At 55.6% G+C, this 23530-nt stretch overlaps 1 protein-coding gene across 2 annotated transcripts; it reads left to right on the forward strand.

Annotated features, from left to right (window-relative positions):
- The first annotated feature begins 13374 nt into the window (after nt 1–13374).
- Nucleotides 13375–18981, forward strand: XIRP1 (xin actin binding repeat containing 1). 2 transcript variants are annotated; one of them, XM_046003309.1, is made up of 2 exons: nt 13375–16743; nt 17171–17256. In XM_046003309.1, exons 1-2 carry the CDS (start codon nt 13375–13377, stop codon nt 17177–17179), a joined length of 3378 nt encoding a protein of 1125 aa, XP_045859265.1. In that variant the 3' UTR covers nt 17180–17256. The 2 variants fall into 2 exon arrangements, with proteins under 2 accessions (XP_045859265.1, XP_045859264.1); XM_046003308.1 differs by having other exon boundaries at nt 13375–18981.
- Nucleotides 18982–23530: the final 4549 nt, after the last annotated feature.

Genomic DNA, 23530 nt, shown 5'->3' on the forward strand with positions numbered 1-23530 from the left:
CCCACCCCCAATCTGAAATGAAGAGCAATACTTAGAGAAAGTGGGCAACCAAACTGGGTTTTGACCTTTCATCCAACCGGTGCCTCCAGGCAGAAGTTTGCGACTAGAAGTGAAACTGCACAGAGGGTTTCTTGAAGGCAAGTGTCGTCCTCCTCCCACTGTAGGTCTGATGGGGGCCTTCGAGAGCGCCCCCAGGAGAGCCCAGCCCCTGGGCTGAGTGGAGAGTAGAGTGGAGAGGGTGGAAGTTCTCCTGTACACACTCAGGAAGAGGTGTGTGTAGGTGGAAAGATGGCATCAGCACTTGTCTTGGAGTCATGTAAGCCTGATCAGGGAATGGCCTACCTGTGGATGGGGTCTGTTTGCCCCGTGCACCCACAGGGTAGTCCACATGAGAAACAGCCAACATAGGGGCTTCTGACCCTCCCAGAGGGCGCCATCAACACTTTCCCTGCCCTCTTTGTCTCTCCTCCCTCTTCTGCACTCTGAGTCTGGAGTAACAGCAGATGGGTAAAGGGTAAAGAGAACAGACTTTGGAGAGGAAAGAGTGAGATAACCCCCCCCCCCCACTGGGTTTCCAAGCTAAACCGGGCAGCCTTCTTCCATCATCCCACCTTGCTCACCTCCCCTGCCTGCCCAGTTTGCTCTTTGTGTTCTGACCCCTCCAGAGTCCAAGTTCAGGGGATGGAGCAGGGGGGGAGATCCCAGGATTTATACTTTCCTGAAGCATTGATTCCTGAGCTTGGCTCAGGAGGCTGGCTCTTTCTATCATGGGGTGTTTTGAAGGTTCTTTGAAGACCCCCCAAGCCTCATACCACCTGCAGTTACTGACATGGTGGACGCTCCTGATAATTCCCATTTAGCCACTGGACCTAGAAGTCTACCCCTACAGATATTCTCTCTTTGGGGTTCCCATTGGACTCCAGGCAGCCCCACAGAGCAAGGCCTTTGAAGAGGTCTCTCTCCATCTCAATGTACCTAGGACCCTGGTATTTTCTATTCAGTCTAGTCTCTTTTCTAGATTCATCCACTGGACAGCAGACTGTTCTGCCCAGGCCCACATATCAAGGCCTGGGAGTGGCCATGGAGAGGGGAGTTGATGATGCCATGTGGACCAGCATTCTGGGGTCTCCTCACACACACATAGGTCCCTCACAGTGTAGGACAGAACAGGGACAGGAGGAGGACAAGCTCCATGTATACTCCTGCTTCTGGTGTAAATGTTCGGGGAGGGGAGGGAGCGGAGGTGCTCAGCAGAGAGAACAGCACGTACTGAGATCCTGAAATGGGAGTAAGCTTGATGCAGCCCGAGGACCGGAAAAAGAGGGAAGGAGAGAGTGCTGCAAGGTGGGGCTGGAGACACAGCTGGCGCTGCTGCTTCGCTCAGAGTCTTGGGAGCCCTGGCACACTTTGGTCTCATCCCAGAGGTGGGACACGGTGGCCTGGGCTGCAGCAAGGGCTCTGGAGGTGGTGTGAGTTGGGAGGCTCATGGGCCCGGGTCACCCCAGGGGCTGCCCTGGATGTTCTCAATAGACACTTTCTCATGGGAGGTTCACAGTGACTCAGGAAAGGGAGGTTAACCATTCGTTTACTATACCTGGAGACAAGGTAAAAAGGGGAGGTGCCTGGAACCAGGTAACCTTGTCATGGCTTCAAGTTTAGCCAGTGAATTATAGTGCTTTTGTCACACTCCGTTCCCCCAGCTGGACAGCAAACGTCATGATAGCAGAGATCGTGCCTGTCCTCTTTACCCTCTATCCCCAGCTCCTAGCAAAGAGCCCAACACTGGCTCGTAAGTATGAATTTAATGACTTGATTCTATCTATTGCTGCATAACAAACTACTTCAAGTTTTAAGGGCTTAAAACAATAGCAATCATCTTACCCACAGTTCTGCAATCAGACAGCTCGTCTCAGCTTACCGTGGCCTCACCTGGGACAACTCGCCTGGAAACTGGAAAATCCACTTTAAGCCGGCTTCTGCTTGTGGCTGGCAACTAATGCTGACTGTCAGGTGGAATCAGCAGGGCCAGAGGCTGGGGCCCGTGGTTCATTTCTATGCAATCTCTTCACAGACTGCTTGTGCTTCTTCACAGCGTGGCGACTGGGTTCCACTGTCCCCAGAGAAGAAGCTGGAAGCTGTGTTGCTTTTTATGGCCCAACCTCAGAAGTCATAAAATGCCCTTCCACCAGTCACAACCCTGCCTGGATGCAAGAGAATAGCGATATAGACTCGTTTCTGTCTGTTGGAAGAGTGTCAAAGTCACATTCTAAGGGAGATGGGATGGGATGGGATGGGAGACACTGTAGGGGCCATCTTTGGAAAATCCATTCAGTCTGTCCCATGAACAAGCAAGGTGCTGCTTGGTTCAAGGAAGAAGGGACAGGGGCACCTGGGTGGCTCAGTGGGTTAAAGCCTCTGCCTTTGGCTCAGGTCATGATCTCAAGGTCCTGGGATTAAGCCCTGCATAGGGCTCTCTGCTCAGCAGGGAGCCTGCTTCCTCCTCTCTCTGCCTGCCTCTCTGCCTACTTGTGATCTCTGTCTGTCAAATAATTAAATAAAATCTTAAAAAAAAAAAAAGGAGGAAGGGACATCTGTCATGTTCTACAAAGGTTCCCCCTGGAACTCAGAGAAGATAAAGCTTTGAAGTTTAGAGAGTTAATTGACAGTTATGATGATAATTCACTTGCTTGTTTTATCTGCCTCTAACCAAAATGTAGGCTCCATGAGGACATAGATGGAAAGAGAGAGATCTATGTATAAAATCTTCAGTGCTTAGCCCAGAGCTCAGCACACAGTAGCTATGCAAAGCATTTTTTTTTAATTTAAATTCAATGGGGGGGGGCGTATAACAGGGTGATGGGTGTTAAGGAGGGCACGTGTTGGGGCAGCTGGGTGACTTGGTGGGTTAAGCCTCTGCCTTCAGCTCAGGTCATGATCTTAGGGTCCTGGGATCGAACTCTGCATCAGGCTCTCTGCTCAGCAGGGAGCCTCCTTCCCCCTCTCTCTCTGCCTATTTGTGATCTCTCTCTCTCTGTCACATAAATAAATAAAATCTTTAAAAAAAAAACAAAAAGGAGGGCACTTGTGATGAACACTAGGTGTTATACACAACTGACAAATCACTGAACACTGTATCAAAAACTAATAATGTAACTGCACAGTGGCTAACTGAACTTAATAAAAAAATGAAAAAATTCAATTAGCCCACATATAGTACATCGTTAGTTTTTGATGATGTGCTCAGTGATTCATTAGCTGAGTAACACCCAGGGTCCATCAGGTGCTGATAAATGAATGAGATGTCAAGACGCAGTCTTGGTTGCGGTCTTGGTCCAGAGAGGTGAAGTGTCCCTTGAGGACGTGCTGCCACCTTCTGGGCACTGGGGGTCTTACCAGCCATTTCCAACACAGCTTGCCCGCCTGCTTTTGGAACTGGGCATCTCTTTTGCCAGAAGTGCTTTCCCAACCCTGATTTCGTTTTCACCAGAGCCCCGACTCCTGTATTGGTTCCCACTAGACCAGTGAGAACTTTGAGGACCGGAGGAGTTATTTACCAGAAGCATCTCTCCGGGTGCCCCCACATGCTCACCCAAGCCATCCGCAGCCCTCCACAGCCTGCAGGTGGCTCTCGGGTAAAGTCCTCAAGAGCATTCTTGGTGAACCTGGCAGCCCCTTCCCGCCCTTTACTCTGTGGAGCACTGGACACTGTCCCTCCCCCTCCCTCCTTGAAATGCATTCCTCCTCCAGCATCTTCCAAGACCAGCTCCCCTCCTGGTTTTTCTCCTGCCTCCCTGGCTGCTACTTCTTTTTGTGGCTTTGCTACGGTCCACCTTCACCCACGTCTGCCCCTGAGCCTGCCCCTCTCCACAGACCTCTGGGAGAACACGGCCCCCTCTGCACACGTATGGCAGCTGGGTCCCTGTCCCCAGTCCAGAGGTCCAAATCCCATTATCGGGCCCCTGAAGATGGCTCTGCCTACCTCACCCACATCTGGTTCAAAGACAGCCTGTCACCCCCTCCCCACCAGCCACCCTGCTCTCCACCTCACTCCCAGTGCCCACCCGCTGCCCCAAGCCAGACAGCTGGGGACGGCCTCTGAGGGGCCCTCTCCTCACCGCCGAGTACACTGACCAGCTTTCTGCCTGCCGCCTCAGACAATTCACCCAGCACTCAGGCACCCTGCCGCTCTTTTACTTGGAGTTTGTCTGTTCTACCTCCTGAGAATCCCGCGGGCTCAGCCCCTCATCCCCTCCTCTCTGCCACCACCAAAATCTTCATCGCTTAGAACCTGGGCTGCTGGGACCGGCTCTCACCGCCTATGACCCAAATTGGCCCTGAAACACACCCTCCGGGATGGGGCCCAAACTCACAATGTGTCCCTGTGCCCACTGCCCAAGACCACTCTCCATTCTGTCACCCACCCTGCACTCAAGTCACATAGCCCATGTCACACCATCTGCACCCGTGTCTGTGCTCACTCGCTTCCCCCTGTCCAGATGCCCTTCCTTCCTCAGCCCATCTCCGTTATACAGACACGGAAATTAAGGCTTGGAGGGCTGGCAAGTGTGGAGCTGCGATTCCAGAGGAGGGCTTCCTGAACCCGTTTCTTCTACTCCACTCCCAGATCTGCTGCAAGCCTCCAGCCCCCAGGTGTGAAATGGCCGGTGGGGTGGGGAGGAGATAGGGGTGGTTGGTGCATGAAAGACTGGGAGCTTCTTGCTCTGAGTTCCCCTAACCAGGATTTCTGGAGTCTGAGATGCTCTGAGGCTCTCTGATGACCTGGGGGTGCCAAGCACAGCTGCCTACGACCCCCTAGCCTGCCGCACAGTGGGGCATGCTGAGGCCGAGCCCCGGGCTGGGTGGGTGCCTGTTACAAGTGGGCAGGCGTGGCCTTCCATCCTCCCTCCACTGCTCCGGTTTCCACTCTTACTAGTTTTCTATTCCTATGAGACAAAATACCACAAACTTTGCAGCTTAAACAACACCATTTATTAGCTCACAGTTCTGTAGCTAATACCGAAGTCTGGCATGGCAGGGCTGGGCTCTCGGCTCAGGGAAACATAAGGCTGGAAAGAGGCTGAACCTCACCTGGAAACTGAAGAAAACTCTTCCAAGCTCATGCCAGATGATGACAGAATTCAGTTCCTGCAATCGTTAAGACAGAGGTCCTCTTTTCCTTGCTGCCAGCCAGGAGCCTCTCTCTGTTCCTTAAGGAATCGCGTTGCGGCTCACAAGATCCCTCCATCTTCAAGTCAAGGAGGGTATGTCAAATCTCCCTCTGTCTACAGTCTCAGTGACTTCCCTTCTCCCACCAGCAGAGGAAAGCTTTCCACTTCTAAGAGCCTTCCATGATTGGGTCAGGCTCACCCAGATAATCTATTTTAAAATCAGTTGACTTGGGACTTGACTCGCATGTGCAAAATCCCTTCCTGGCAGTGCCTAGAGTAGCGTTTGATGAATCACCAGGGGACGGGAATCTGGGGGGACCATCTTTAGAATTCTGCCAACTACATCCTACAGAGACCTGCTCGAATTAATCTGCAGTGTGGGGGGTGCAGAAATGGATAAAACTTGACCCCATGACCTCTGGGACTCCCTTATCAACCCGTCTCTCTCCTCACCCTGGGCTCAGTCAGATTTTCCCACTTCCCTGCCTATACTTAGGCCATATCTTCCACCTAAATGTTGTCCCCTATTAACTTCATCAGCTCAGGCCACCAGAACAAAACTCCACAGACTGAGTGGCTGAAAAAACAGAAATTAATTTTCTCACAGTGCTGGAGGCTGGAAGTCCACGATTAAGGTACTGGCCGGTTTGGTTTCTTTTGAGGCCTCTCTCCCTGTGTCCTCACATGGCCTTTCCTCTGTGCACACACATCCCTGGTGTCTCTTTCTCTTGTTACAAAGGACATTAGTCCCGTGGGGTTAGGACCCTACTCTTTTGGCCTCATTTTACCTTAATTACTTCTTTAAAGGCCTTCTCTCCAAAGACAATTGCATTCTGAGGTCTGGGAGTTAAGGCTTCAACATATGAATCTGAGGGGCATCTGGCTGGCTCAGTCAGTTAAGTGTCTGCCTTTGGGTTAGGCCATGATCTCAGGGTCTCGGGATTGAGCCCCATGTCAGGCTCTCTGCTCAGCAGGGAATCTGCTTTTCCCTCTGTCCTTCCCCCTCTTTTGCTCTCTTTCTCAAATAAATAAATAAAATCTAATATATATATATATATATTATATATATATATGTATATATACATATAATATATATATGAATTCAAGAGAGACACAATTCAGCCCCTAATACCCACCATCTCTTCTCAAGTGCCTCCTCATCTGGGGGACTCAGCCCACAGGCTACCTCCTCCATGAAATCACCCTGGGGGACCCAACTTGGAGTTTGCTTTTCCGTCCCTGAGCCCCTCAGTGCCACGCTGGTACCTCTGTCCATGCTGGTACCAGGTCCAGTTCCCAAGGAGCTGTGGGTTCCCAGGACAGGCTCTACTGCTGACAAGCTGTCATGTCCTGGGAATTGTCCAGCATAGAACCTGGCCCAGTGGGGCACTGGTAAGTATTGGGGAAGGAAGGGAGGAGGAGAAATTCACCAGCAGGATGCTAACAGGGTCAAAGGGCAGGGCCCCTATCCCAGGAAGCTGCCAATGGCACCCCTCCCTGGCCGAAAGTGCTCTGGGATCTCCAGAATGTGTGCAGGACTGACAACGATTCTTCAAGCTCAAGGATTAAGGGGCAACCGCCTCCAGGCTTCCTTCTGTTCTGTTAGGCAGGGCTGGGCACCTTGGTGGTGGCCATGTCTATAGTGAGACCCAGCTCTGTCTTGTCCCCCTCACATCCCTCCTCACAAAGCACCCCCAGGGACTAGACCACACTGACCTCCGGGACAGGACACCTGAGTTCTAGTCCTTGCTGAGCCTGTCACTCATATGTTGACCTGACTTCTCCAAGCCTTCCTTTCTTGACCTGTAAAATGGGCACACACATATTGGTCCCTGCCCCACTCCGTACCCCCCTCACTCTACTTCAGGGAACAGTCCCTGTACAGACTCACAGATTCCCACCTCGAACCCTCGAACCCTCATATCTCTCTGTCTGAGGGGCGGGCCGGAAGGATAGGAGAGCCTGGGGCTTCCGTTCGGGCGGGGGTGAGGATGAGTGGGTGACACACATTTTGCACCAGCTGGCAGAGGCCCCCCAGTGGGACCAAGCTCTGGCCATCCACAGTAGTAACCCGCTTTCCTCCTGCCCCCAGCTCACTTTACTCCCTCAGCACATTCCTCCCCTCCCCATGAAGTCACTTGCTCCCAAATGCTCCAGGGGGTGGGGGGGGGGGATCGACTCTTGGAAGATCCCAAGCTACAAGCTACAAGACTACGGCAGAGGGCAGAGATGTTCAGAGGGCATATAAATAGGAAGAGACAGGCTGGCAATTTGATCCCAGCAGTCTGACGCCAGATCCCACGCTCCACTGCCTCCCACATGGTAGCCACGTTCCTCTAGTAGGAGGGTGGAGACACCCCCTCTCCCCGCCAGGGTGCCCACCCTCCAAGCTGCCCCCAGAGCAGAAAATCCTTGTTCCGGGTTCAGATGGTCTTATCAAGAGGCTGAGCAGACCTGTCTCCCGCGGGCCTGGCAGAGCCCCAGCCTGGCCTGCTCAGAGCTGTCCCTTGGCACCAGTGTCTGCTTCCCAGCTACAGGGAAGCCAGGACTGCCGGCCAGAGCCTTGAAGGGCACTTGTCTTCAGACCAACAGGACACACTGGGATCTGGGACCTGGAGAAGCTGGGGTTGGCAGGGATCCAGGAAAAACTTAATGAGCTTACTCATTTATTGAGCTTGAAGTGCGCCAGACCCTACTCTAAATGCACCATGTGTGTGTGTGTGTGTGGGTGTGTGTGTGTGTGTGAGAGAGAGAGAGAGAGAGAAATGTGTACTCTCCACAGCAACTCTTTGAGGTATGCACAATTATCGTCCCCATCTTATAGATGAGGAAACTGAGGAATAGAAGGGGTCAGGAACTTGCCAAGGTCACACAGCTAGTGAGTGTCAGAGGTAGGATTCACACTCGGGCAGTCGGCCCCTAATCATCTCTGGATCCTGTCTCTCCTGAAGCTTTGGGTGAGACTGCCACCAGCTCCTGACCGCGCTCTGCCATTGCCTGCCGCCTTAGCAAGGAGACCACGAACTTCTGACCAACCCCCAGCTTTGGCGGAGCCACGTGTGGAGGGAGGGGCTGACCAGGGAAGGCTCCCTCAAGACTGAGGAGCAGTGGGAGGAGCCACCCCTCCCCTAAGGCCCCTCTGCCTTTGGACAAAGTTCCATTAGTTAGCACAGCCATTCAACCTCAGTGTGTTTATTCCCAGCCTCATTCCCAAGATGATCTGAGGGAGCTGAAAGAGATGTGCAATCTCCACCAAAGCTACTCTGATAGAGGCACCTGGGTGGCTCAGTTCGTTAAGTGTCTGCCTCCCGCTCAGGTCATGATCTCAGAGTCCTAGGACTGGGATCCACGCTTAGCAGGATCCCTCTCCCTCTGCCTCTCACCCAGCTCATGCATGCTCTCTCTGTCAAATAAGTAAAATCTTTTTTTTTAAGATTTATTTATTCATTCATTTGAAACAGAGAGAGAGAGAGAGATCACAAGTAGGCAGAGAGGCAGGCAGAGAGAGAGGAAGAAGCAGATTCCCCACTGAGCAGAGCCCCCGACATGGGGCTCGATCCTGGGACCCTGAGATCATGACCTGAGCTGAAGGCAGAGGCTTAACCCACTGAGCCACCCAGGCGCCCCTATAAAAAGATGCTCTGATAAACCGTGCCTCGGTGGCCTTGTAATTGACACTTCATGATGCGGCACCATGGGATCATTACACTCGGGATGACTCATTCTGCTGTTCTTCAGTTTCCCAGCTCTAAAACTGAAAGTCGTTTATCTGGGAACCCCTCAGATAGACAGCAGTTGGTCATCCTCATTAAACAGGCTGCAGCCCGTAAAGCCCACTTGCTAGACTAGGAACGTAGCTCGGAGCTTCCTGAGCTCCTTTCAGTGTCGATCGCAGTAGCAGGACAACAGAACTTCCCACGGGGATGTGTCCAGCATGGTAGTTACTAGACGTGCGTCTCTACAGAGCACTCAAAATGTGGCTCGTGTGATGGAGAACTGGATGTTTAATTTTAATGCATTTCACTCAGTTTAAACGTAAATCAGCACCTGCCGCTAGCCTGGGACCATATTGAAAAGGAAAGCCCTATTAGATAAGAACAAAGGAGATGATGAGGAAAAGCCTGGGGAGCAGGTAGGGGGATGGAAAAGGACAGGGAAGCCGAAAGCAGGAGTGGATGCAGGAGAAGGGGTCCCTAGACGTCCCTCTGTCTGGCATGACTCACGCTGACTCAGTGGAAAAAGCGAGCAGTGCCCGGTATCATCGCCGGGCACCAGAAGGCATCCCGGATGTCAGAAGGAGACCCTGCGCTGCCAGGTCACAGAAGGCACCTGCACAGTCCTAGACCCAACACCTGGGCAAAACACCCCCTTCCTGAGCGTTCTGGATGGTTTCCTGATGCCCCTCACCCTTCCTGGTTGGAACGCCAGGACCTCTGGACCCTGCTAGCACTTTGGGTTCTGGGAAACAAAGAAGGGGGAGGCATGACCCCCTGCAGTTGTCTGTGACTGGGAAGCTGATGACTCCAGGGTCAGAAATAACACCACAGTCAGCTCGCCATGTGCCACCCCTCCCTTTCCACCCCCCCCATTCCCAGAAAGCCTGGGCCCTGAGTCAGAGGGAAGAGTCCAAAAGTAAACAAGGACCCAGATCATTGGCTATGAAAACCACAGAACCATTCTGTGGAATTCTTTGATAAGTCGAGGATCTAGTAAAGAGTTGAAGCCTGGAAATTCAGATGTCTTTCCACTAGTCCAGTTGCACTCTGGATTGTGTAACTCAGTGGATGGGGCACAAAGAGTCAGGACAAGAGAGGGGAATCCTTAGTGCAGAGGGAATAGGGGGGAGAAGGAGAGCTGGGCTTACCCTTGGAAGTGTCCAGGCCAGGAGCAGAGGAGAGGACCCAGGCCTGCCCTCAGGGGGCCTCCAGTCCCCTGGCACAGTGAACACATACATCAGGAATGGTCAGAGACCAGTCCAGAGCAGAGAGGAGAGCCACGTGGGACAAGGGGGTAGGGCTGTTTAGGTGTCAGATGCCCCTCTTGATTCATTCCCTCAAAATAGTCTGGGACACCTGCACCCCACACTATGGCTGAGTCACTGACCCCAGTCCTCACATGAGACTTGAATGAATGAAGCTGTCCCTACTCCTCTTCCCCTCACAGCAGAAAGGACATGTAACTGATTCCCTGGGATGGAAGGGGAACTTCCCCAAGCCCTAAAAATAACTGAGCCACTTCATGCTCTGAACTTAGCCTCTCCCACACGCCCCCACCTGGCCCACCCCCTAGCCAGCAAGATAAAGGCAGCTGCTAGGCTGGCAGAGGACAGAGACCTGAGCCAGGGCAGCAAGAAGGCATCTAACGAGGCCAGCGGAGCAGGACCAGCCTGAACAAGAAGCTGAAGAGGAAAGACAGACCATTAGATCACACCTGCCACAGACCTGAGCACCCCCTCAGCCAAGCGGGACCTTCAGGTGAGTGACCTGGCCTTCTGTCTTTCCACAGCAGGCTGGATCTCTGGCCTGGGGTCCCCTGTGGGCACTGTGGGATGGCTCACAGGGGAGTGTAGATCACGGTCAGCTCTGGGTGGACGAAGGAGGTGAGTGGGGGATGGGAGTCCCTGATGTAAAAAGTCCATGAGGAAGTTAAAGGAGTATTAGCATGAGCCCCCTGAGAGCTCTCAGAGTGGTTGCCACAGACCTGAGTCCCACAGAAGACACAGGTTCTTACCAGTCTGGCTTTCAGGGGAGGGTGGCCTGGAGCTGCCATTTCTAAAATACAGGTATGGAGCTCCCCAGGCTTCAGGGATTCAGCTCAGGGAAGCCCCAGGTAGGCCCAATGTCCAAAAGAAAGAGAGACACAAGAGAGATCAGAGAACATGGGAGCTGGAAGGTAGGACATAGGCCTGACTCAGCATTGCTAGGACAAACCCCATGTCTAGCTGTTGTGGGCAAAAGTCTCTGCATATCTGGCACCAGGAATATCTCCCCAGGGTTGGTCTCTGAGCCCACCTCCCCACGTATCAATGCCAGGGCCTGAGGTGCAGGGCAGACTTTGCCCCAGACCATAGTCTTACCCAGTGGGAAAGCCCTTGGGGCAAATCTGGGGACATGAGGAGGGGAGACCGGATCTGAATCTGCCCAGATGCAGAGACCTGTGAAGACTGAACCAAGGAGCACCAGACGTGGCAGCAAAGGTGGGGTCGCCCTGGGAGGTTGGCTCAGCCCTGGATCGGCCAAGCTCTGGCGCACTTCTTGGGGTTCAGGCCCGACTCTAAGTGTGGTGGTCCCAATTCTGATTCTACCCACACCCCACTCCTGTTCCTGTCCCGTAGAACTTAAGCCCCAGGAGTTTTGGGCCAGGCAGGTGCAAGGGTGGAAGGGCCAGAGGGCAGAAAACCTGCTTCAGGTCTTGCTGTTACCTTTCAGAGCCTCCCAGAACAGCTCCTTCTCTGTCTTTAGGGCTCTGTTTCCCTGTCTAAACAGTGAGGGGTTGGGCTCCTTGACCTCTGAGGGTCCACAGTTCTGACATCCCTGGATTCCATGATGCTAACAATTTGTAGCCATAGCAGGGATTCTAGAGATTCCTGGGGTCAGCAGTGGGGTGGAGCTCATGGTCCATACTCGCCATCTGCTCAGGCCACATGGTCATGACAGGACTGGGAGTCACGGTTTGCCTTTGTTCCCATAAGAACTCAGAGATGAAAGGAACCACGCAGAGTGTGTGAGGAGACTCGGGCTGCAGGCTTCAGAGTTTTCCCCACATTGGGTCTCTGAAGTCTGGTGGGCAGACTGGATGGCTATCTCAAAAGGGGGGGTCAAAGGACAAAGGAGATAAGTTGGGTGAGGGAGCCCAGGGTCCCAGTAGCTGAGCCTGGGCCTCCCTCCTGAGCCCAGGGCCACTGGGCCGAGGCCAGGACAGCAGCTATATTTAGCATGAGTGTGGAGCAGAGCGGTGGGTCAGGGGCAGTGGGGCGGGGATGGGGGTGGGAGACGTGCTTCCCATTCCTTCCCTGCTGGCCTCTGGGGACTGTCAGTACACCTGTCACAAGACAGATAAGACACAGAGGACAGAGAGCAGAGGAGGGTATGAGGGGTGGAAGGCCAAGGCGAGGGAGTGGGGGAGCTGAGGGGAAGCAGTACCCTTGATGGAAGCTGAATGACGTGAAGAGGGAGAAAGAGAAGGACAGGAGTTTGGGCCTGGTGGCCTACAGCTGGGGAAGAATCTCCAAGAGGCAGGGCAAGGAGATCTCTGCAGTAAGCCTTCTTGTCCAGTGTCTTCCCTCCCTGTGGGTGTCTCCCTCACACTTGGGGTGGGTGCTGGAGAACAGAGGGGCACCACAGCCAATGGAGCAGGGCCCCAAATCGGGTCTAGGAACCCCGAGCCAGCCCTGCCCGCCACTCATTCACCTGATTCTTTCCATGCCTTAGTTTCCTTGTCTTTAATTGTGAGTGGCTGGACTAGAAGGCCCTTGAGCGCCCCCCAGCTCCCACCTTCTGAATCTTGGGGTAAGGCACCAAAAACCCCTACCTGACACTCAGAATCTGGCTCCGTGGAACCCTAAGACAGCCTGCGAACAACCGCCCCTCACAGAGCCTCTGCTGCTTCTGGTGCAGCAGACGCCACCAGCCCCTGCTAAACCCCCTGGGGCCAGAAGGCTGGAGAGGGTCAGGAGGCAAGACCTTAGAGGCTGGGCAGGACTCCCGGCAAAGTGGCAAATGCGCCCTCTGGTGCTGTGAAAAGGAATTTCTTCTCCATGGGAAGAAGTCCCCAGCTTAGGGAACCGCCTCTCCCAGACTGGGAACCCCTCAGTCAGGATTCACCTGGGAGTTCACGAGGGGAAAACCAACCTTGGTAAAGGAAGGTGAGGATGGAACTTGTCCGGTTTGCCTATTGGAGGTTTCGGCATCCCTTGTAGAGCTAAAGGGCAAACTCACGGCCACTGGTACCTTGCCTGCTCCCTAGCAACCCAGGTAATTCTGGGGAAGCAGGACCCACCTTGATGGGTGGCTCCATATGCCCTAAGTTCAAGACTTGTCACATAGCAACCACGCAGGGGGCAGGGTGATAGCCAGGTGAGGTCTGGAGAGGGAAGGAGTCTCTCAACAAAAGCTGCCATGGGACAACTCTGCCCTAAGGCTCTGCCTGCTATCATTTCTCCCAGCTACCAGCCCCATCCTCATCTCTGCCCCTTCTCCTCCAAAGGATGGCCAAAGCCCAGACGCAGGCAGCCCCCATGCTGACCATTCCGATGGCCACCGCAGAGGACCTGCCTCTCCCTCCACCCCCAGCCCGGGAGGACCTGCCCGCGCCCCCGCCCAAGGAGTCCTTCTCCAAGTTCCACCAGCAGAGACAAGCCAGCGAGCTCCGCCGCCTCTACAAGCACATCCACCCTGAGCTCCGCAAGAATCTGGCGGAGGCCGTGGCTGAAGACCTGGCTGACGTCCTGGATTCCGAGGAGCCCACAGAGGGTGACGTCCAGTGCATGCGCTGGATCTTTGAGAACTGGAGGCTAGATGCCATTGGGGACCGCGAGCGGCTGCCTGCCAGGGAGCCTGTGCCCGGCGGTGATGTCCAGGCTACCTCCCGCAAGTTCGAGGAAGGTTCTTTTGCCAACAGCACGGACCAGGAGCCAGCCGGACCTCCGCCATCCAGAGGGGATGTTCGTGCAGCCCGCCGGCTGTTTGAGACAAAGCCACTGGATGAGCTGACTGGTGAGGCTGAGGCACCGGAGACTACAGCAAGGGAGCCTGAGGCCAGCGGGGATGTCCAGGGCACCAGGATGCTATTTGAGACGCGGCCACTGGACCGCCTGGGCTCCCGCCCCTCCATCCAGGAGCAGAGCCCCTTGGAGCTGCGCTCAGAGATCCAGGAGCTGAAGGGCGATGTGAAGAAGACAGTGAAGCTGTTCCAAACGGAGCCACTGTGTGCCATCCAGGATGCAGAGGGTGCCATCCACGAGGTCAAGGCCGCATGCCGGGAGGAAATCCAAAGCAACGCAGTGAGGTGTGCCCGCTGGCTCTTTGAAACCCAACCTCTGGATGCCATCAACAAGGACCCCAGCCAGGTGCGGGTAATCCGGGGGATCTCCCTGGAGGAGGGGGCCCGGCCTGACGTCAGTGCAACTCGCTGGATCTTTGAGACACAGCCGCTGGACGCCATTCGGGAGATCTTGGTGGACGAGAAAGACTTCCAGCCATCTCCAGACCTTGTCCCTCCTGGTCCAGATGTCCAGCAGCAGCGGCATTTGTTTGAGACCCGAGCACTGGACACTCTCAAGGGGGGAGAGGAGTCAGGAGCAGAGCACCCACCCAAAGAGGAAGTAGTCCCTGGCGATGTCCGCTCTACCCTGTGGCTATTTGAGATGAAGCCCCTGGACACTCCTAGAGACAAAGTCCAAGTGGGCCACCTGCAGCGAGTGGGTCCCCGGGAGTGTGAGGGGCTCACGTCTGAACATCCACGCAGTGATGGCTCCTCTGCACCGTCCCACTCTCAGAGTGCCCCCCAGAGGGATGGGGTGAAGGGGGACGTGAAGGCCTACAAGAACCTTTTCGAGACCCTTCCCCTGGACAGCATTGGGCAGGGTGAGCCTTTGGCCCTTCGGAGTATGAACGGAGCAGAAGGAATTGATTCTATGGAGTTGTCCCAGGACACAGGGTCCCCATTGTATGCTATGCAGGATGGCAAAGGCCACCTCCACGCCCTGACCTCCGTCAGCAGAGAGCAGATAGTTGGAGGTGATGTGCAGGGCTCCCGGTGGATGTTTGAGACACAGCCCCTGGATCAACTGGGCCGAAGCCCCAGTACTGTGGACGTGGTACGGGGCATCACCCGGCAGGAAGTGGTGGCCGGAGATGTAGGCACTGCCCGGTGGCTCTTTGAGACCCAGCCCCTGGAGGTGATCCACCAGCGGGAACGGCAAGAACGCCAGGAGGAAGAAGGAAAGAGTCAGGCGGGTTCCCAGCCTGAGGCACTCCCGAAAGGCGATGTGCAGACCATCCGCTGGTTGTTTGAGACGTGCCCAATGAGTGAGTTGGCCGAGAAGCAGGGGTCAGAGATCACAGATCCCACAGCTAAGGCCGAGGAGCGGTCCTGCACTTGGATGTTTGCGCCCCAACCCCTGGACAGGCCAGAAGGCTCCAGGGAGCAGCACCTGCAGGTTAGCCAGATCCAGCCTGGGGAAAGAAAGACAGACGGACATGTCTTCGAAACTGAGCCTCTACAGGCCTCGGGCCGTCCCTGCGGAAGAGGGCCTGTGCGATACTGCAGCCGAGTGGAGATCCCTTCTGGGCAGGTGTCTCGGCAGAAGGAGGTTTTCCAGGCCCTGGAGGCAGGAAAGAGGGAAGACCAGGGGTCCAGGGTACTCCCCGAGCCCATCTCTGCGGGCTCTGTGCACAAGTTCACCTGGCTCTTTGAGAACTGCCCTATGGGCTCCCTGGCAGCTGAGAGCATCCGAGGGGACAACCTCCAGGAGGAACAGCCCGTGGCCCCCTCAGGCACCAGGGTGCCGGAGAGGCAGGAGACTGCAGCGGAGGGGACCCTGCGGACTCTGCACACTATGCCTGGCCTCCTGCACCACGGAGGCATCCTCATGGAGGCCCGAGGTCTGGGGGAGCTCTGCCTTGCCAAGTATGTGCTGCCAGGCCCGGGGCAGGGCGGACCCCACATACGGAAGGAGGAGTTGGTGTTTGGCGAGCTTCCCAGGATTGTCCGCCAAGTGCTGCGCCGGCCAGATGTGGACCCGCAGGGGATGCTGGTTCAGGAGGACCCAGTGGGCCAGCTCCACCTTAAGCCGCTGAAGCTGCCAGCTCCTGGCAGCAGTGGGAACCTCGAAGACATGGACCCTGAGTTCCAACAGGTGCTGGCTTGTGGCCTGGGGACCTCAGTAGCACGGACTGGGCTGGTGATGCAGGAGACAGAGCAGGGCCTGGTCTCGCTGACTGCCTACTCCCTGCAGCCCCGGCTGACCAGCAGGGCCCCTGAAAGGGGCAGTGTGCAGCTGCTGGCCAGCTGCATAGACAAAGGAGACCTGAGTGGCCTGCACAGTCTGCGGTGGGAGCCACCAGCTGATTCAAGTCCAGTACCAGCCAGCGAGGGGCCCCAGAAGCTGCCCGCAATGGAGAACATCATCCATGTTCCCCCACTGGACCCCAGCATGGGGATGGGGCACCTGAGAGCCCCAGGGGGCACCCCCCACCTCCCACAGGCCATTGGAAAGGCAGTGCCTCCGGCTGCGGAAGAACAGCAGAAAGAGAGCTGCACTGGGCAGAAAGGGATAGCAGCTTTGGGAAAGTCTGAAGGAACCACAGCGACACGCATGGGGCCTGGGGCCCGGGACCTCCAGGCTGCCATGCAAAATCTGCGGGTGGCAACAGCGGAGGCCCAAAGCCTGAGCCAGCAAGTTCTCAATAAGAACAAGCAAGACTCTGCCCCTGGAACCACCTCAGCACCCCTGGAGCCACCACGGCGCCCTGAGCGTCCCCTGCAAGCATCGGCTGTGGTCACCGTGGCTGCCCAGAGCAACACTAGGCCTGTGGCTGGAGGTGACCGCGGGACCCCAGCACACCCCAGAAAGGTCAGTGGGGAACAGAAAGCACTGCCCGGAGGGCTGCCTGAGGGGTGGGTCACTACTGAGGATGGCATCTACACTGCTCACCCTGTGAGGACCTTTGAGCCCCCCGGGGGTGTCCAGCCTTCTGAAAGAGAGCCCCCACAGAGGGGCAGGGACACCACCCTCTCGGCCCAGGCTCCCACCCCACTCCAGGAAGGCCCAGGTCAGAGACTGAGGCCTGGGTGGGAGGAGCCTAGGGGCTGCACACAGATGGGCCAGGGAGCTCCAGAGAAGGCAATGGCAAGAGTCGGCCCAGGAGGCCTCCAAGCTGCAGAGAACCCCCTGAAGGTTGCCTCTTCAGCCCACCACACTCTGGCCTCTGAGCCTCGGCCTGCAGGTGCCCGTATGCACTCCCATAATGCCTCTGTTCCTCCTCCTCCTCTTCTCCCAGCTGCTGTGACAGGACCAGACTGCCCAGCCCACGCCCACCATGATGAGGACTCTATCCAACAGGACACCGAGCCCCTGCAGGACCCCCTTCTCCACTCCCACAGCAGCCCTGCCAGCCAGAGAACACTTGGGGGGTCACAGACAAGGACCCCAAAACTGGAGCCCAAAATGCCCCCAAGGAAGAAGCCTCAGGTGCCTCCTAAACCCGCACACCTCAGCCAGATCCCACCTCCTCAGAGGCTGCCCACACCCTCAGCCCTCTCTCCCCACTCCTCCAAAGAGGCAGGGCAAGGAGGACACAAGCCAGGTGAGAAAGATGCAACCACCCTTCGGCCAGCCATCGTCCCCACCACTGTGGGCCAGAGATGCAGAACTCTGGCTGGGCGCCCCCATGAACAGAGCCAGCCCAGCCCCCAACATGGCCCCAGCACCAGGGCTTCTGGACTCACCAAGAGCCAGGCTGCAGGCAACAGTGCCCAAAACCCCGAGCCCCTCAGGCTCTCAGCTCTCAGCACTCACCCCACCTCACCACAGCCGGGTCCCAGTCCCCCAGGAGAGGGGCCCACAGCAGGTTCCTGGCACGGGGCCCCTGAGAGCACTGAGATTCTGCAGGGAAGCCGGCAAGAACTCCAGGGCCTCCTGGGCCAGCTGCAAGCTCTAGAGGAGGAGGCTGCAAGCAGCGTGGATGTGCAGGCGCTGAAGAGGCTCTTTGAAACTGTGCCCCAGCTGGCAGTGGCCGCTCAGGCTCCTGCCACCCCCCGCAAACCTGAGGCCTCAGTGGAGCGGGCCTTCGGGGAGCTGGCGAAGGTCAGCACAGAGGTGGCCCGGCTGAGGGAACAGACTCTGGCCAGGCTGCTGGACATTGAGGAGGCTGTGCACAAGGCTCTCAGCTCCATGTCCAGCCTCCAGCCTGAGACCAACACCAGGGGCCATGCCCCAGGACCTCCGCAGGCCCACAGTGCCTGCAAGATTGGTGACACAGACAGACCTAACTGCTCAGGCCAGGAGGTCAGAGGGCAAACTGCGGTCAAGAACCAAACCCAAGCTGCAAACCATTCTGAGGTCCAGAATCAGGCCAAGGTCAGAAATCACATGGAGACCAGGGGTCAAGCAGCCTCAGTCATCTCTTCCACCAGGAGGCCAGAGACACTGAAAGAAGACCCAGGCCTCCCTGGAGTCTTGCCTTCTGGCAGAGATCCATCTTGCTCCCCAACATTCATCTCCATTGAGTCAGCCGCAAAGATGCTTCCAGAGGCTCCCAGCCCCACAGGCATCCTTGATGCCTCAGTGAAAAGCACTCACTTGACACAGGAGGTGGGCCAGGCCAGGCTCCACCAGAAAGGTCTCCAGGACAAGGCTGGAAAGGAGGAGGTCACCCAGCGCTCTGGGCAGCCCGAGCCTGCCCCTGCCTCAGCCAGCACCCTGCCCACTGGGCAGCAGAAGAGCGTTCTGGAGCTGCAGACTGGACCCAGTGGCTCTCAGTGCTACAGTGCCACAAGAACGGCTACTCAGCAGTGTGAAGGGGTGGACACATGCAGGAACCCAGTCCTCTCGTCTCCCACTGTGGTCACCGAGCAGGCAGAGCTGTCCAGGGGCCCAGGCCCCCACCTCGAGCTCCATGCTTCCCCCTTGCTCCGGCAGTTCCTGCACAGCCCAGCCAGGCTCAGCAGGGGCCTGGCAGGAGCCAGGATGACGCAGGCCCCCTATGGCCACTCCCAGCCCGCAGCCCAGTGAGCCCCTCTGCCTCCACCATGGCCTCCCACCGGCACTGCCCTCCAGGGCCCGAGGTGGGAGCTGACCTCCCATGCATGTGAGGCAAGGACCAAGAAGAAAGGGCATCTTCTGGGACATGTGAGCAGTTTCCCTTTCCTCAGTTCCATCAGTAAGCCCAGCTCCTGCAAAAGGCAGGGAAGAAAGGTTGGGATGAGGCCCACCCAGCAGCTCGGGCATGGGAGAAGCATGGGTGCCGGCTGCAGCTAGTGGAGGATGGAACATATACAGACACACATGCTCCTTGCACGGGCCTAGCCCACAGGCTGAGCCTAAGAGGAGCCCCCTTAGGACTGGAGGGACCCTCTCCTCTCAGCCTTTATTTCTTTTGTTATGAGTCAAAATGTTCTCAGTCACCAGCCCCTTAACTCTTGGAGAGGACAGGGGCAACTGGACAGCAGGATTGGTCTCTCTTGGGATTGGTCTGAAGGCTCCAGAAGGGCCCTGCTGCAGCCCCTTCATCACTATCTCCACCATTCAGCAGGTCATTCTGGCCGCCCAAAGTTCCCATGGAAAAGCTCAGAATCGGCTCATGTCCCTAAAGCCAAAGATACTACCTCCCCACCCCCACTGCCCTTCACTCTGCACCCCAAATGGAAAGGATACAGTCTGAATAAACCCAAGTTTTATTCTGTCGTCTGTGCATGTCTGACGGTTTGTGCATCTGTTCTGGAGTCTGGGCTCCCACTTTGGGGCGTGGGAGGGGAAACAGCCACCACCTCTGGATGACCCATTTTCCTGGCAAGAGCAGTGTTGGAAATCTCTAAAAAGCCACCCCTTCTTCTACCACCGCTGCTGGGAAACAAAGAGGCCTCACACAACCCCCATTCTCCTTGCTCCCCTCTCCCCCCTTCCCCAGCCCATACACACATTGCTACCCATCTACCTCTGGTCTCTTCTCCTGGAGGTTCTTGGACATCATCCTGGAGGGGAGTCTGACCAGAATCCTGCTCCAGAGTGGGAAAGTAGCCCAGCCAGGCCTGGGAAGGAGGGAGGGTCACACCCCAGGGGAACCCCAGTGGCCAAGATGGCTGGGCCCTCTCCCTGCTCAGGCCAGGTGCTGCATGCAGAGTGGAGGCTCCTGGGAAGGCAAGCACATGAAGCCTGGCCTGGAAGGCCAGAATGATTTAGTGCAGGGCCCTTTACCCTCTTTCAAAAGGCACTGAGTGCCTACTGCATGCCAGGTCTATTCTAGGCAGCAGGGACACAGAGTTGAGGCCTTATGGGGTCACACTCTCAGGGAACTGACCTTCTAGAATGAGGAGACAGACCACAAATAAGCAGGAAAAAACAGATGAGGAATAAGGGTAATGCACCTGACTAGGTCACTCTTCCACTCTAGGGAAAGACTGTTAACATACAGAGATGTGATAATGACAGGTAATTGTCCCAGAGCACATGGCAAAGACCAACCTCTCCAAGAGAAAAACTTCACCTGAGATCTGAATAACAAAGAGCCAGTTATGTGAAAATCAAGGGAAGGCCCATACTAGGCAGACAGAGAAGAGGACATGCAAAAATCCAGAGATGGGAATGAGTGCAGTTTCTCAATTTCCTGGATACCCCTCCATCTGTCTACCTCCCTCCACGCTCCCCCCATAACAAGGTTATGTGGGAGCTTGTCCACACTTTGCTTTCATTGAACAGGTAGGATCCTAGCCTACCACCACCAGCCCCAGAATCAGCCTTCTATATGTCATGTCACAGCCCGCTCACTGCCTGATCTTCTCACACGGTGAGCTCCCCTGGGGCATCTGGGCTCTGAACTGGAAAGAGCCACTCCCCTGTGGAAGACTGTGGTGTGTGGGAGAATTAAGATACTGAATCTACCCACTTGGGACTAATACCTACATCTCTCTGGGACCCTGGCCACATGTCCCCCTCCCCTGCCCTCTGGGGACTCTCACTTGATTACGGGGCCCAGCAGCTTACAGCATGACTGTTCTCATTGTTCTCATCTGTACAGTGGGCATGATTACAGCACCTACTCTTGTGAAGATTAAGCAAATTATTATGTGCGAGTGCCTGGAGCTATATGCCTAGCATCCGGAACCCCAACATGTTCATTTTTTAGCGTTATTGGTAACCATTAATTTTCATATCTCTTTCTCACCTCCAGGTGGAGTTCCGGTCTTGTTCATCTCAGTACCACTGGTGCTTATCAAAATTGCCTAGAAGGCACTCGTAAATGTCAAATAAATGATGGCACAGATGAACGAAATGATTACGTGAATTCGGTGATTCATCCGACTAACATTTATTGAGCACCTACTTCCTGCCACGTTCCGTTCAGGATGCTGAGGATAGATATGAACAAGGCAGTATTTAGCCCTGCCTTCACGGAGCCTGGGTTTAAAGAGGGAAGACAATATATTACAGGCATATAATTCTGGAAGGGAGCGATACTGCTAAGGAGGTCACGAGAAGCGAATTGTCTGTTACTTTAGTTTGGGTGATCAAGGAAAAGCATCTCCGCGGAGGTAACCTTAACGGCACTGCAGCGGGTCCGTACGACTCGAGGTGGCAGCCTAGGGGGAAGGGTGGGAAGAGATAGGTGGGTGGGTGAGTGGTGAGCACGCCCGCGGCAGCGTACACCAAGGAGAGTAGCTGCCGCTCGATGAGGTGATGAGGTCTCGCCTAGTGCCCTCGCCTAGTGCCCTGCCCACCTGCCACACCACACCTGCCGGTAAGACCCAGGCTCCACCTCTCCTCCAGCCCGGAGTGGGCGGAGCTGGAAGTGGGGCCGGCCGCAGGCGGAGCGCGCACCGCCCAGACCACGCCCCTGGAGCGGGGCGGGGGGAGGGGGCAGGCGGAGGAGGGGAGCGTTCCCACCCGCCGTCTCCAAGGTGACGATGACGTTACCCGGGCCGTCGGGTTCGGGAAGTTCGGGCAGCTGCAGCCGTTGCCTGGAAACGCCCGGCAGGCGCGCAGCCAAGGGCCGGCTCAGCGAGGCAGACACTGGACGCCAGTACGCGCCGTCCTGGCCGGCCCTTGCTCGGAGCCTCCCTCCGGGATTCCAGGCGGGTGCGGGTTCCGGTCCTCACCCAAGTGGCAGCCCCACCCGGGGCCGACCTGCCGGGCAGGGTGCCTCCTCCCTTCTCGTCACTCCCTGCCACTGCCGCTGTGTCCCGAGTTGTCCACCAGTCCCCATCTTCAGTGCCATCACGCTGCCTCGGGCCATCACTCATTCCCTGCTTTCCTGGGCCACTGCCATAGCCTCCCAAGTTGTATTCCTTGCTTCCCCCTGTCCTAACAATCTGTCATTCATCTGGCAGCCAAAGCGCTTACGGAGAGTTTACCAGATAAGTCGCTCTCGTGTAAATACTCCCCAGTGGCTTCCCAGCTCACTGTCTGAAATCCAACTCTTCTCTGCCTTTAAGACCAGAATGACTTCTCTCTCTGCTCTCCTCTTCCAACTTTGTCGCCCCCACTCTCTTCCTCACAGGCATCTCCCTAGTTACATTGGCCTTGATCTTCACAGAATCCTTACCAAACCAATTCATGCCTCAGGGCCTTTGCACTTGCTGTACCCTGGGCCTGGATGTCCCTTCTTTTAGATCTTCAGCAGCTGGGCTCCTTCTCACTAAGATCCTGTTCAAAAGTCTCTCCAGAAAGGCCCTTCTTGATCCCTCCCTCCCCTGCCTATTGCCCCCCCCATCCTGCTCCCCATCAAAAAAGGTCTTCCAGCAAGTTACCATGCTGTTTCGTTTTCATGAGACCTCCCACAATATAAAATTATCTTGTGCACGTATTTGCGTACTGTCAGTGTTCTCAATTCAATACTATTACTGTATAGTAAATGACCTCAAATTTAGTGGTTAAAGCAACCACCATTTTATAACACTCATGAACTCTGTGGGTCATGAATTTGGACAGAACACAGTGGGGATGGCTTGTCTCTGTACCATGATGTATGAGGTCATTTAACAGCTAGTGTCTGGAAACATCTGAAAGCTCCTCCACTCATGTCTGGCAGCTGATGCTGGCTATCGGCTGGGATATCAGCCAGAACACATATGCACGGCCTCTCCCTGTGGCGTGGGCTTCCTCATGGCATGGCAGTCTCAAGGTAGTTGGACTTCCTACATTTCATTTCAAGGCTCCAAAGGCATGCGTCCCAACTAACAAGGCAGAAACTGTATTGCCTTGTCTGACCCTGCCTTGGAAATCACACAAAATCACTCCTGCTGCATTTTGTTGGTTACAAACGAGTCGCAAGTCTGCCTGGATTGAATGCAAGGGGTATTAGACACCACCTTTTAATGAGAAAGAGGTAATAAAGTTCTAGAAGAACACGTGGCCATTTTTGGAGGGTGGCGTGTCCACATCGAGTCTTCTGCCACTGGATATCATCTCCAGGGCAAAGCACTTCTCATTTGTTTATTGTTGCATCCCCTGTGCCTGCCAGAATGGTACAAAAGCACTTAGTAGGTGCCTGATCCATGTTTTAGGGTGAATAAATGAAAGTTTATCTTCTCCGCGTTAAGTGTATTTCCTGCCCCAGACCTTGGTTTTAGCCTGGTCTGCTCTGGAGGAAGTCCAGTGTTTACATTGGAAGATGGGAGTCAAGTATAGTTGTTGTTTCTTTGGC

Source organism: Meles meles, chromosome 4 (genome assembly GCF_922984935.1).
Source record: "Meles meles chromosome 4, mMelMel3.1 paternal haplotype, whole genome shotgun sequence".
Classification (NCBI taxonomy): domain Eukaryota; kingdom Metazoa; phylum Chordata; class Mammalia; order Carnivora; family Mustelidae; genus Meles; species Meles meles.

What these genes read in the sequence shown, in the direction of transcription:
- XIRP1 (XM_046003308.1), top strand. Translation starts at nt 13,375, where the DNA reads ATGGCCAAAGCCCAGACGCAGGCAGCCCCCATGCTGACCATTCCGATG.